The sequence below is a fragment of the Rhinolophus sinicus genome, linkage group LG12 (assembly GCF_036562045.2).
Source record: "Rhinolophus sinicus isolate RSC01 linkage group LG12, ASM3656204v1, whole genome shotgun sequence".
In the NCBI taxonomy this organism is placed as follows: Eukaryota; Metazoa; Chordata; class Mammalia; order Chiroptera; family Rhinolophidae; genus Rhinolophus; species Rhinolophus sinicus.
In genome coordinates this window covers 52,802,224-52,815,785 of record NC_133761.1, presented here as the reverse complement: position 1 = coordinate 52,815,785, position 13,562 = coordinate 52,802,224, and the positions used below count along the sequence as shown (strand labels likewise).

The 13,562-nt window shown below is 47.2% G+C and overlaps 1 protein-coding gene across 2 annotated transcripts in view; it reads right to left on the bottom strand.

The window, feature by feature from the left end:
* The window catches only part of KIF26B (kinesin family member 26B), a 402,861-nt gene that overhangs the window by 64,967 nt on the left and 324,332 nt on the right, over positions 1 to 13,562 (bottom strand). For both annotated transcript variants that reach the window (XM_019730870.2, XM_019730871.2), the window contains one exon: positions 812 to 1,018. In XM_019730870.2, the coding sequence (XP_019586429.2) occupies positions 812 to 1,018 (207 nt within the window). The remainder of the gene's footprint in view (positions 1 to 811; positions 1,019 to 13,562) is intronic.

Here is a 13,562-nt window from a genome sequence, read left to right as displayed (position 1 = left end):
GCAGAGAGACCAGGGGATCTGGCCAAGGCCATCCTAGACTACCCTAAAGCTGGTCAACCCCCCAACATGTGAGAGCATCCAGCCAAGATCAGCAGAGCTGCCTACCCAACCCAGAGCTGATCACAGACATAAGTGAGCCAAGCTGGGAGCAGAAGAATCTCAGCTGCCCCATAGACTCATGAGCAATAGTCAATGCTTATTGTTTTAAGCCGCTGCGTTTCAGAGTGGTTTATAATGCAGCCGTACCTGACTGGTACAACAGATGTCCCTGGCCTCTCTTCTTCCCTGCCACTCCGTGCATCCAGGACACAGGACTGCCAGTCAGCCTCAGGTCCCTCCCTAGTTCCTCACTAGGACTCCAGACTTGTCCTCTATAGGGTGCTATGAGCCTGCCTGACTCTAACCCAGCTCCCTGAAACATTTTTTCCCTCTTCCACACCCACACCCAGAAGTGGAGGCAGGAATGGGGTCCTCATGGACCAGTTGCCAGCACCTGAGTGCAGTTGTCTTGACACTTCCTGCTACCTTCCTGCTTCCGGATGCCATCCACCGATGGCCTTGCTCCTCCTTCTCCCCAAGGATATGTTCTGTTGAAATCCTAGCACAACGGTCTTGCCCATGGTATGACACCAGTAATTCAGAAGAACCGAACTTTTCAATGGAGCTCAAATTGGCTTCTCAGAGTTGTGTGATGGAGGAACTGGTCCACCTCCCTGGAGGACGCCCTCCCCGCTCATAGGTCCTGGTGAATGAGTAAAAGCTCCTTGAAATGAATTAACATTGCCTGGCCCCGAGTGGGGTTTATACCCACCTGAGAAGCATCTTGTGGAAAAACCGCATCAAAGGCAAACATCTTAGGAGGAACCTGATTGCCTCTCTTTTGGAAGGCGTTTTGACCTCCGCACGTCAGGGGGTCATACAAGGTGATCTGCTTCTTCCGTGGGTCCACCTTTAAGAAAGAGCTGGATTCTGAGGTATCACGAGCCAATGTGGAACAAATGCGAAGCATGACTTTCACCTGTTAAGAAACAGGAAACAGGAATGACATGGATGAAAGTGGATACTGTATGCTGGACGTCCTTATATACTCCGGAGATACAGTATACATGGCAGCATGGAACCTTCACATGGTAAATTATGGGGAGGGGCACAGTGAGTTGACAACACAGTCCTCAATGGGTTATGGGAAAACTGATTTATTTATAATTACCAGGTAGAATATTTTGATACGTCCGTTACTTTATTACAGAAATGTCACATCATGTTCTTTGTCTTCGTATTAATATAAGTTGGAACCTAACGGTACCCTGGTGGCCCAATTACAAAGATGAAAAGGTAATGGGAACTGCCAAGCTTTTGCGGCTGGTGGAGTTCCCTTGAAGCTCCCAGATCAATAAACCACAGACATAAAAGTTAGCACCATAATTTACTTCTCGCCTCTGCTCATCAGAACTCTTGGAGACAAAAATCCACAGTTATTAGCGTCATCATGAAAGGCCTATGAACTGGTCTGTTTTTAATGGCCGGCATTTGATGTGTCTTCCAAGGGGCAATAGTGGTAAAAGATTTGTTTGAACCATGATATTTGGGATCCCATGAAGGGAGGGCATGGAGGATGACATTTCAGGGGATGAAAGCACATCTCAGTGGGAAATAGGAGGCAGTGCCCCTTTGACCCACCTCCTGAGGAACTGAACACGAATATTTCTAGCGCTCATGACCAACCCAGCTCCACCTCCACCACCGAGCTTGGTACTTATGGAAATGGACTGCCTGCCCCAGGGTCCTTGGGTGAGAGAGACTCAAGCTGAAGCCACACACACACACACACACACACACACACACACACACACACACACAGCTCTGGAGACGCAAATCCAGGGGAAAGGGCCACGATTTGCTCCCTTACCAGCTCTTTGGTATTATGTTGCTAGTTCAGTCCAAGTGTGCTGAGTACCTACTATGTGCCAAACACTGAGCTAAGCTTTGGGGATGCAAAGATGTGTGATACAGAAAGTAGCTTGGCAGACAGACACAGACACATCAGTTTTGTAATATTATGGCAAATTCTGAAGGTCTGTGTGGGATTATTTTTAAACTCCTCTCAGTGTCTTGCCCGTTTCATCTAATCAACAGTCAGATCTAAAGAAATCTCACCAATTTGGGGGAGGGGGTTGTAAATTTTTAGATTAAATATTTCAAACATACAGAAATGCTCAGAGAATAATCTATATATACATTGCACATAATGGAGTGAGGGCATCCTCCTGTCTGTCTCAGCCCTGTCTACCGAGGCATGGGAACTAGTCTGCAGTGTGCAAAGCTGAAATGCAAAGAATTCCTAGGGCACTGGGCTCCTCAGGCGGCCGGCACTGCGCCCAGCTATGCACGTGTCCATCACATAAGAACAGTACTGAATATGGATGGGGGGCCGGGGGTCTCGGTGCAAGAAGCACAGGCTGGGAACCCACCTCTCAGGATTCAAATCTTGGTTCTCCCACTGTGAGGTCATATAATGATACCTGCCATTTCCTGGGGGTCTCCTGTGTGCTGGGGCTGTGCTGTTACCCACAGCACCTTATTTAATGCTCCCTAAGCCAGGGCATAGGCACACTGGTCCAGGTTTTATAGACGAGGAAACACGTTACAGAACTTGCCCCAAGTCACTGAGCCTGTGGTGGTACTAGGCTCCGATCCTACTTCTGTCTGACTCCAAAGCCCATACTTTTCCATTGAGCCAACTGCTGCCTCCCACACAGAGCTGACCTTCACAGAGCCTCAGTTTTCTCACCTGTATAATAGGAATAACAATGCCTGTCTCATGGGACTCTCGTAAGAATGAAAGAAACTGACCGGTGAGGTACTGAGCATAGGGTGGGTGCTCCATCCCAGAGGCGACAAGGTGTCTTCCTCCACTTCCTTCTCCTCCCTGTACTTCCCTCCCCCTGAATCATGATATCCTAGCATTTTCCAACCACGGTGCTAATGTGCTAATGAGAAGGTTTAGAACCCCTTGCCCTGGCCTCGGGTACCATGGCCTCGGGTACCATGCTTCACAACAGGGGGGGATTACTGCAGGCAGAGCTAGCTATTAGCGCTGGGCCTTATCCTGTTAGTGGGACATCGCTGAGTCCCACACTCACTGCACGGATAACAGTAACCACCACATCCATCTACATGCCATTCTAGCAATTTTCGTATTCACTGTGAATGTCTCCAATCTTATTTCAGTTCCATTCACTTCTACAGATTTGCCCCAGTTACCCAGCAGGTGTGCTAAGAGCATGTATTCAAACGATAACTTTTGGTAGATGCCTGGGGCCTTGCGGCTTCCAGTAAGCAGATGCCCAAGCCTGGCCTCTGATCCATACAAGTCAATGCTGATGCAACGTCAGGCAGAACTGATGGCGTCACATGGCCCACTGCTTTTCTATTTCACAATTTTGCATGCGGTTTCTGGGTGACCCGACGTGCTGACTGTAAAACATGAGCTAAGCCAGGTGAGGGCCTACAAGGAGAAGCAGGAGAGAAGGGGCTGGATTAGTGAGTCATTTGTCAGGGAGGAATGCTCCGGCATCTTAATGAAGTTCCAGGCCTGCAGTTCAATTTCTGCAAGCAGGCTGAGGATTCCAGCCATTGGTCTGGCCAAGGAGATACACAGTCTTTAAAAACCCATTGAACTCTGGGCTGGGGAAAATGCCGCACTCCATTCTTTTCTTTTCATTTAAATAAATCGATATTTTTCCCCTTCAAGAAAGGAAATTGGGTTTTTCTGCTTCACTTCCTTTGTATTATTATTCCTTTAGTCCACCATCCACTTCCTGCTAAATCCTTGGTAATTAAAGTCCTTAGGAGATACCACTTGTGATCAAGAAAGACCCCCAGACTTTTTGCCAGAAGATCTTGCTTTGGTTGCAAACACTGGCAGGTGCTGGATAATACCTACTTCAAACTTTCCTCTCCCTGCTGCTCTGGCTGGAGGGTCCCTGCAGCTGTTACCAAGCAGAGTCGCTCCCCTGCCCTCAGGGTAAAGGGGACAGTCACTATTTTACTCCCAACAGCAGAACTGGGGGAGTAGGATCTAGAAAGCTAAAGGCACAGTCTGAGTGGGGGAAGGAGGGCCCGACACCCTGATTCCACCTAGAGTGGATTAGCACTTCCTCTACCAAAGTTCTCACTGGGTGAGACCCCACTTTGCCTCATTTATCTAATTATTCAGTGGATGGAGCGAGACAGCTGTGGCTCAGGGCAGCAGTTGTCTTCATGTCCTGCTCATTCATCATTTCAGCGCCTCCTCCTGGATGGCATGATGGGACTGAGGGACAAAGAATGTGTGAGGCCCTCACTGAGAGAGAGGCAGCGTCTCGTTCCTGAACTGTACAGACACCCCATCAACGTAAAGGCAATGGGTGACTGCCACACGTGCTAACCGGGGGCTAACGAGGAGTGGGCCCCACAAACACTCACCACCGCCACTACACATGCGCCCACAGACTTCCCTGCCGGTCCCTAGTCGAGCACAGGCATGTGGGGCAGACCGAGAGCAGCTCTTCACGGCCTGCATCCCTACCCAGAAGCTGTACAGCTGCAGGCTCTCTGCTGACCACAAGGCTCGGGAGGGCTTGGGGCAAATCTGACCACTCAGAGGATCCCTCACCAGCCAGGGAAAGACTACAGAGGATGGAAAGGTGTTGGGAAAAGAGAGAACACAACAGCCCTTCTCGTGCCTGAACTTTGTTTAAACTCCTTTCTGGATCTCACAGTGAAGTCCCTCAACAGACACACAAAACGATGACTGTTCCCTGGCCCGCGTCTCGGCCACAATAAATGCTCAATGACGCTGTGTCTGCAAGAATAAATAGGTTTTTTCCCTGCAAGGTCAGAGGCTGCAGAGTAAATGAACTACTTACACCTTTCAATTCTTTTACCTTTCTATATTTTGACTCTCTTTACATGTCTAAGTTCACAGATTTTTAACAATCAGCTCAGTAGAAACTGGTCAGGGCGAGGGCCGAGCACCTAACCAGAAATACCACTTGGCATCATTTTTGTCTCGATTCCAGCAGTTATTAGAAATATATTTAAGCCTTCCACATCTATTCTTAAGTTCCTCGGTTGTGTCTGGAAACGGTTCTCCAAAGCAAGCCAGGGGCGCGTAACAAGGTTCATCAAAGCCTACCAACAGGAAGAACGGTGGGAAAAGTAGAAAAAGGGAGACTGGAGGAGGCATTCTAAAACCAAAGCAGTCACCTGCTGACACAGAACAGCTGAACAGCAGAGCCAGTAGCAACTAACAGCTCCAGCCTGGACTGTGTTCCCTTCTGCTGAGGCAAGGGGCCGCGATGGAGATGCTGGAGTCCTCGGGTGACGCTGAGCCAGGGAAAGGCTGGTCATCCTGCTCAGATAAGACAGCAAAGCTGTGGGGGAAAGACTGAGAGGACGTCCCAGGCCCTGCCTGATGGGAGCAGAGGGTGAACGTGGAAGTAACACCTGCTGCTCTCAGTACAGACCAGGACACCTTTCCTGGCGTCTACATATTTTTGGATGGGATTTAACTCTTGAGAGGAAAATGTGGAAGGATAATACAAGGACCCATTGTATCTGATGAGTGTATCTCCTTTCGTACAGGTTCCAGGTATAATGGGCACTGCAGTGACCTACTAGGAGCTGGGAGACGAGGTTCTAATGCAGACGTCACCACCATGGAGCGACTGTGTGATCTGAGGTGTGGGCCTCAGTTTCCTTATCCCTACAGTGGGCCTGTTGTACCTCTCTTTTGAAGGACAGTTGTGAAGAAACAAAGAAATAAAGACAGACTGTAAAGCAGAGTACATACATTAAATATTGTTTAAGGAAAGAAGGAAGGAAAAGAAAGAATTTATATTCTTTTCCATATCAAATTAATGACATCAGAAGCCTTTCTCCTAGGCTTAATTTTTAAAATTGAAGCAAAAATTTTTTTAATGAATATACACATACACAGCAGCACGAGAGACAGAGAAGAAATTATTCTTCCCCAACCCCAATTAAATTAGAGACTATACGGTCTGCTCATGCCTTTCGTAAAGGTAAGTATCCATGTAAAATTTGATCTGCGCCTCTAAAAGTTAAATATGGTATTTCCCTTATTATCTTCTTTTCTTTTCTGTCCTGACCCGATGTGATGGATGTGCTCACCATGTCTACTTATGGGTACATGACTCACTTCAGGAAAATTCCCCAACCATTCTAAATAAGATGGTTGGCGAGACAGCAACTTTCAACAGTGCATACTTCTCAATACGTATTCTTCTCAACACACGCGCTTTTGTGATCTACCAAGAAATGTGGCCATCCTCCACATCCGTCTATGCTTCAGACATTCTGACAAAACCATTGCACAAGATTCTGAGGAAGTGCCAATTTCTAAAACACACTGCAAGGGATCAAGGGTACCATTTTCCAGCCATCATTTAAAGAGCACTTTCCACTTTATAATATAATGTAAGATTCTATTGCTAACCCACCACAGGCACCCAGAACCCCATCAATATGACTTTGCTCTCCCCTTTGAACTTACCCAGTGTGCCTGCTTAACCTGATAGCACAGAGTGGCTAAGATGGTCCATGAAGAAGCATGTTAAAATTGGGTGTTATAAAAAGAGATGGTTTTTCTGGTAGCATTTCTAGAAAACATCTGCGATTATTTTTTCTGAAGGAACATGTCGATTATTTCATGTAACTGAAAGGTTCCAGACATTTTTTAGGAGACCCCAGGAATCATCCGCCCAACAGTAACGATCTCGGAGTCCTCACGTAACTCCGACACCAGGAAGTACAGGGAGAACCAAGCAGACTGTGGTCCCAGAGCTACAGAGGGAGCTTTTCCCCATATCTTACAAAGCGAGTGTTCCATCCAAACATAGTTCCCATTACAGAATCGCAGATCCACCCCTGGTGGGACTCCAGAGGTTCGAGGCACAGGTTAGTTACGAGTTACAGGACAAAACCAAATCGGATTGAATGTCTTCACAATAAAACCACAGTCATAACCTGCATGGCCTATCAAAGATCACGGGGCTGCATTCACCTGAGGAAGTCTGGGGAGTCAGATCCAGGGCCGAGTGTGGGGGCAGGAGGGCAGACCACAGAGGCTGAGGTGCATCTGGGCCTGTCTTGGGGCAGTGTAAGCTCTGTGCTGACAAACTCGATCATGCTGTGAGCCAGCCAGACTTCTGCACAACCTCTTCTTCACGTGTTTGACAAATTTTACGTTAACAAAGGATGAGCGTATTTCCATTTGGTTCCCACAACAGCTGTTAAGGAAATAGGATCACAATTGTTGTTACCATTAGCCCTATTTTAGGCTCAGGAGGTTAAGGTCGGGGAACTTCAGTGACCTGCCCAAAGCCAGTCGCCTGGTAAAAGGTGAAAGGGCAGTGGCCACTCTCCATGCCCTCTCTACAGTGAGTGTCCTAGGTCAGAGCCAGAGGAGCGCTGCCCTCCCTTCCAACCCCGCAGGGCTTAGACCTGCGCCCTGAGTCTGGGCGCTGGGCCAGAGCTGAACCACCGCTGAGGACGTGGGTGGGGGCTGTCCCTGCACTGGGGGAAGCTGGCTTCTCAGAGGTGCCAGTGGGTGAACTCATGGAGTGCTACACAGCAAATAATGAGCAGGGAAGCCATCAGAGAGGGAAGATTTACATTATTAAAAGCCAGGCTGGGAAAGGTGACAAGTGGTGGCACAATAAAGCCAAGTGTGAGCAAACATATGCAAGACCAGTAAATGGAACCCGGTAATGAGACGCACTCAATGGAGAAGTGCTTGGGGGAGTGGGAAGAAGGGAAATTCCTTAAAGCTCTTTATCACCATGCAACTGTCACCAGGCAAGCTCAGCAGGGGATTGCAGCCCAGAGAGAGGACAGATGTATAAAGCCAGGGGAAAAGTCCTTCCCAAGGGGCACTGCTCATGGCTCGGCAGCCTTTGGGAGCAGGATCCCTCACACCAATTAGCAGGCTGGGGAAAAGCTGGCCAGGCTGTGAGGATGGAGACAGGCACATTTCAGGGCCTGGTCTGTCAGTAATGGCTCAGTTCTGACAGTGGCCTATTAGAAGAGACCCCATCCGTCAAAAGGATAAGTTGGTTTAAATGTACATCCTAAGACACAGGCATTCTCGGGTCTGAAGGGAAGTGGGCTATGGGATTCTGAGGCCCCTGGATGACCCCCTCCAATATTATTGATGCTCGCTGTCAATGGGTCCCCCTACAACTGTGTGCAGTAAAGCCTGGAGCTCGGGAGCAGACACTCTGGAGGCAGGCTGGCTGGGCTTGAGTTCTGGCTGTATCTTTTATTGATGTGTGCCTGTGGACAGTGACTTAACCTGCACGCCACCTCTACAAACCGGTCATAATGACAGAACCTACCTAGCAGGGCTGTGATCATTCAAAGAGTGGGTGCCGGTGACACCCCTTACACCAGTGCCTATCCATAGTAGGTGCTCAATAAACATCAGCTTTATTACTTTACAATAATGATAATAATTATCATTAGTGTTTTATAATATAAATATTTAGTATGTTTAAATTTTATAGTATTTTTTTAAAAATTTTCTAATTATTGAGGGTATGAGCCTCCTGGAAAGACCATGAAATTTGAAGTGAGGCAGATCCCGTCTCTTACTAGTTGGGTGACTATGACCATATTATCTGAGCATAGTTTCCTCCTCACTAAAATGAGGATAATAACCCTCATCTGGGAGGATTTACATGATTATTAAGTAAATAATCTTTCAAAGGTACTCAGTGTGGATTTGGGTACTCATTGTTACTAAAAAGCCCATTTACCACTAAAGCTCACTCATGTGTTGCAGCTGAAATGCTAACTAATAGATCTGTCATTAAATAACAAACACTCAAGAAATGCTGCCTCTGCTGATGCCGACTTGTCTGTCACCAAAGAGATGCTATTTGGCTTGAAAGACAGAAGGACCAAGGGAAAGTCGTCATTCCCTTTGGCGGCTCTTTTTATTATAAATATGACATGTTCAGCTTGCTAATAAACTGACACTTGATTTAGTGTCTTCTGTACCTCACTGCTGGGTTCTCCTTGGTCCCAGGGATTTCAATACCCCACTGCTTCTGGCCTTTGATCTAGAGAAATAACACCCGGAATTCTGAAAGTAATCTAGTAATCCAGTCGGGTGACCGTCTGGAAACACTAGGTCCATCATGGGATTTTGTAAAGCACCATAATACACAACCTAGTTATCTAAATCAGAAAGGCAATGGCCGTGATCATCTAATAATTAGGTATTCCTTTTTCTGGCATTCATCACGTACGTACACTTTCTTTGTAAAACTGTCATTTAGGAACACAGTCCACGCTGACCCATGAGTTCTATTAACGATGTGCATGTTTCCTGGGATGATAATTTTGTTCCTGGATGAGACGTGCACAGAACCTAGGGGTACCAGCATGAGCCTGAGTTCTCAGTGACTTCTGGGAACAGATGTCAGGGAAGCCAGTACAGAGTTCCCTCAGTTCAGCACTGAGGCCTTTCCAGGCCTACAGGATTGATGCTTCGTGGTGGGAGAGAAGGCATCCTCCTCAGGGTCCCCTGGGGAGGTTGGTGCGATGCAGCGTTGGTGAGTCAACTCTTAGAAAAGCCACGGGCATATACACTCTAAGACTGGGCTGTTTCTCTAGCCTGGAAGTCTGCAGCGTTAGCTGCAGGAAAGAGAACGAGGGACTTGTGCTAGTGAGAAAAACATCTGAGGGGCCTGGGGCCAAGGGGCTGAACTCTGGAACGGTCATAGCTAAAAGTCAGGAAGTTAGGTGAACAGAACTTTCATGGAAGTCGACGTGGGCTCAATGGATCATTATGCTCAATGCTACATCCTCATGACCTCTTCACACTAAAAGAGGTGAAAAGAGGGAGGAAGCAGGAGGAAGGAAGACGGTATGCCAGTATCTTCATCCCAAATCCCTGGACCCTTGGTAAATCTTAGAGATTTTCATTCTCATTCAATAAGATAACTGAGAAAATTCAGTAACAGCAGCATTAGCCACAATTGCCCCAATTCTTTCTGTCAGTTCCTTCAAAAGGCCTCCATACTCAGGAGTGCATCTGTCCATTTTCACTAAATAAATATGAAATCCATATTATGTGAGGAAGCGAGGGACACTCCTCCTTGTCCTTAGGTGGGAGGATGGAGAAACAGGCGGGATTATGTATAAAATAAAAGGGAGATGGTGGCATTTCTATGTCAGATTACTTTATTTTCAAGTTTTAGGCTTAGAACCAAAGCAACTTTAATTCTAGACTTAGCGTCAATGAACCCCGGAGCTTGTTGGAAGGACTGAATGGGATCTGATAAACCTGGTAGCTCAGGTAAGTACAAGACGTGCTGATAAGGAGCCCAGTTAGGAATAAAGGAGCAAATGCTAACGAGACGCTCCTGCCACCTCTGGCCAGAGGCAAACCACTGGCCGCCTCTAATTACCTTAACCTCCGCTGTACCTTGGCAGAGAAGCCCTTGATGGCAGCAGGACATAAGTTCAAAGCAGAATGGTAAATTCTAATATGGAGGATTATTTGGAGGACATATTTTCTCTTTATTTTCTTCTTAAAATGGAGAATCGGATGGAGGTCGGGGAAGGAAGTACCAAGTAAATGGGATATTTACCTCACTGCAGTATTCTGCAGTGAGCATATGGTAAGGATTAAAAAAAGAACCCAACAAATGAAGATATATATCGCATTCCAACAATGATAATCCTCTTTGCCTGGAAGGCTGGGACTATGGAGGCGCCTGGGAGGGGAGCATGCCCTCTGGGCTCAGGGGTTTCGGCAACCTTTGATGAAAGGCACCTGATCAATATGGTGGACTCCTGCATTTTAGAATTGAAAAGCCTCCCTAGCAGGCTGTGTCTGAAGAAAATGCCAGAAGCATTTATCATGCGCTGGGATGGATGGTGTGCCGCTGCTAAACTCTAAAAGCGAACTTTGTTCAGGTCCCACAAATACCCTCAAAAAGCCCTGTTGTATCGTATGGAGTCAGCTTTCCTCAAAGACACAAATGCAGGAGGAGGCTTTAATTATGGCTCCAGAGAATGGACTTCCCTTATCTATTGCCGGGCTCTATTCTGTGAGGTGCCCCATCGTGCAGCTCAGTTCCTGGCTTCCAGCTTACATAGGGCTGTATGAACTTGCCTTCCAGGTGAGCCCGCAAACTGCCATGTTTGTATTTCCTCAGAGCCCAAGCTGCTGTCCCCTATCAGAGCATGGTGCACCGTTCATCTTGTTTGGACCTAGAAACCTCAGGCTAGAAGAGACTTTTCCCAAGGGACACAGAGTGGCCAGAGCAACGGCCAGTGGCTCTCCCAGACTCCGGGCCACCCCACCCCCCAAACTAGGTCGAGAATCCATTCCTGCATTCATTCAGCACCTGTTGAGTACCTCTTAACCTGGGCCAGGTTACCTTGCAAAGATCTGGGGTTAGCAAGACCTTAGAAACCAGTTGCTGTCATCAAGGGGCTTATAGCGTCCGGTGAAACAGAAAAGGTTAATAGAGTGATACAAAGAAGCTCTGTACTAGGGAACAAGGCAGGCCCAAATTGTTTGGGGGGGACTTTTTACTAGGGGAGCAGGGGCAGGAAAGGTTTCATAATGTGCCATGAGACCGGGAAGAGGAGGCAGTGTCAGCAAAGCACCCAAGGCAGGACGCGGGCACGCAGGGCAGCGTGAAGGTGGGCAAGGACATGGGGGCATGAGGTCGGCTGCTATGCTGGAAACTGCACGTCGCTACGGGACCTTGGGTAGTGTCTTAGCGTCTCTGTGCCTCGGTTTCTCCATCTGTAAAGTGGACATGGTAATAGTGCCTGTACCTTATGGAGGTTGTGATGAAGATTGCATGACATGATGCAAATGAAGCTTTTGGCAACGAGCCCCGCACCTGGTAAGGGCTCGGTGAGTGTTGTTTTATGAGTTCACTCTTCTGTAGTTTAGGGTGAGCAGGGTGGAAGAGGTGTAAGAAATTCAGCTGGAAAAAGAGGTGGATGTTAGATTGTAGAGAGACTTCTCTTCCAAACTAAAAGTCCGGTGTACTTCACCGAGACAGTGGAGAGTCGCTAAAGGACAGAGAGTGAAAGGAACTAGAGCTTTCCATTGCTCTGCCGTAGAACACAACTCCAGGGGTCGTGATGTCTCCATCTGTTAAACAGTGCTAACGACACCGCCAACATTCTTCCAAATTGGGCTGTTACGAAGTTAAGGAAAAACATGTTTGTGCAACTTGCGCTTGTATAGCACAACATTTTTAAACGTGCTGACCCCTTGGTCAATGTGGGGATTGTGTAGATGACACAACTGTATGTGTGTGCCCTTGGTGTGAGTAGCAGCCACGTGACTTGACAAGGAGAACAATGACTCAGTCACCCAACAAATAAATGTTTATTAACATGCCAACGAGCAAGGCACTCTCCTTACCTAGGGAAACAAGCATGCCAAACTATTTGCGTTCAAGGAAACAGCCAAAGACAGACCTGCTTCAGAACGCTTAAGAAGAGAAGGCTTGTTCTATAGCAGCGTACACAAATCCACAGGATGTAGACTGGCCTGTCCTAACCACGGAGCAGCCCATCGGTGGTGGTCAGAGAGTCGCCTGATAGAGAAACGTCTCTTTCCTCCTTAGTGGAGGAGACACAGCAGTGTTTCTCAGGATCGTGTATTAGCTCCCCTATTGGATATTTCTCTTTCCTCCATCTGACTCATATTCCCAGTGAGTGACTGGGTGTCTGTCACATAGGAGGAACAGCACAGATCCGTTCCTTTGCAAACTTTTCCCAGGCAGTTAGCCATCTAATATGGTTTCCCGAAGCACATTTTTTGTTTAAGTGACTACAGGTTCTCAGGAGTTGGTTTCCCAGAAGCACACAAGGAAAGCTCATGTTTTCTTACTTACTCAAGAACAGCAAACTACTCAAACTTAAACTACTTGTTAAAACCCAGATTGCTGGGGCACCCCCTCCCCCGAGTTTCGGATTCAGCAGGTCTGGGTGGGGCCTGAGAATCTGCATTTCTACTAAGTACCAGTTCATACTGATGGTCTGGACCTCACACTTGGAGAACCGCTGTTCAGGGGGTATGTTGGCTTCTTCCTCATGGACACTTTCCCTCAAACTCCACTGTGACCAAAAACACAACTGATGTGAATGTTATATCCTGGGAAAGTGACGGTCTTATTAATTTTAAAGATTCTGGTAGCTAGAGAAAGAACTTTTTTTGCTGTCAAAATAGAAGTGGCATCTGACTGTTTTGTAGTTCTACTTGAGGAAAACTCTTGAGCTCTAAAGTGAAATAGCATGTGTCAACCTTAGGTAGGATCAATCGTTTAAAGAACTTTTATTCTAGAGTAACCCCAAACCTGCGTCTATACTTGTTTGGTTCTGTAGCTTTTCCCCTCCATTGCTTTCATTACTATCGTTGGAAGCATAAACTTCCCACAATAAAACCCAAACCAACTCCTCCTACAGGTTCTTTTCTTTTCCTCTTTCCTGAAATAAACAATTATTTGGGAGCTTAT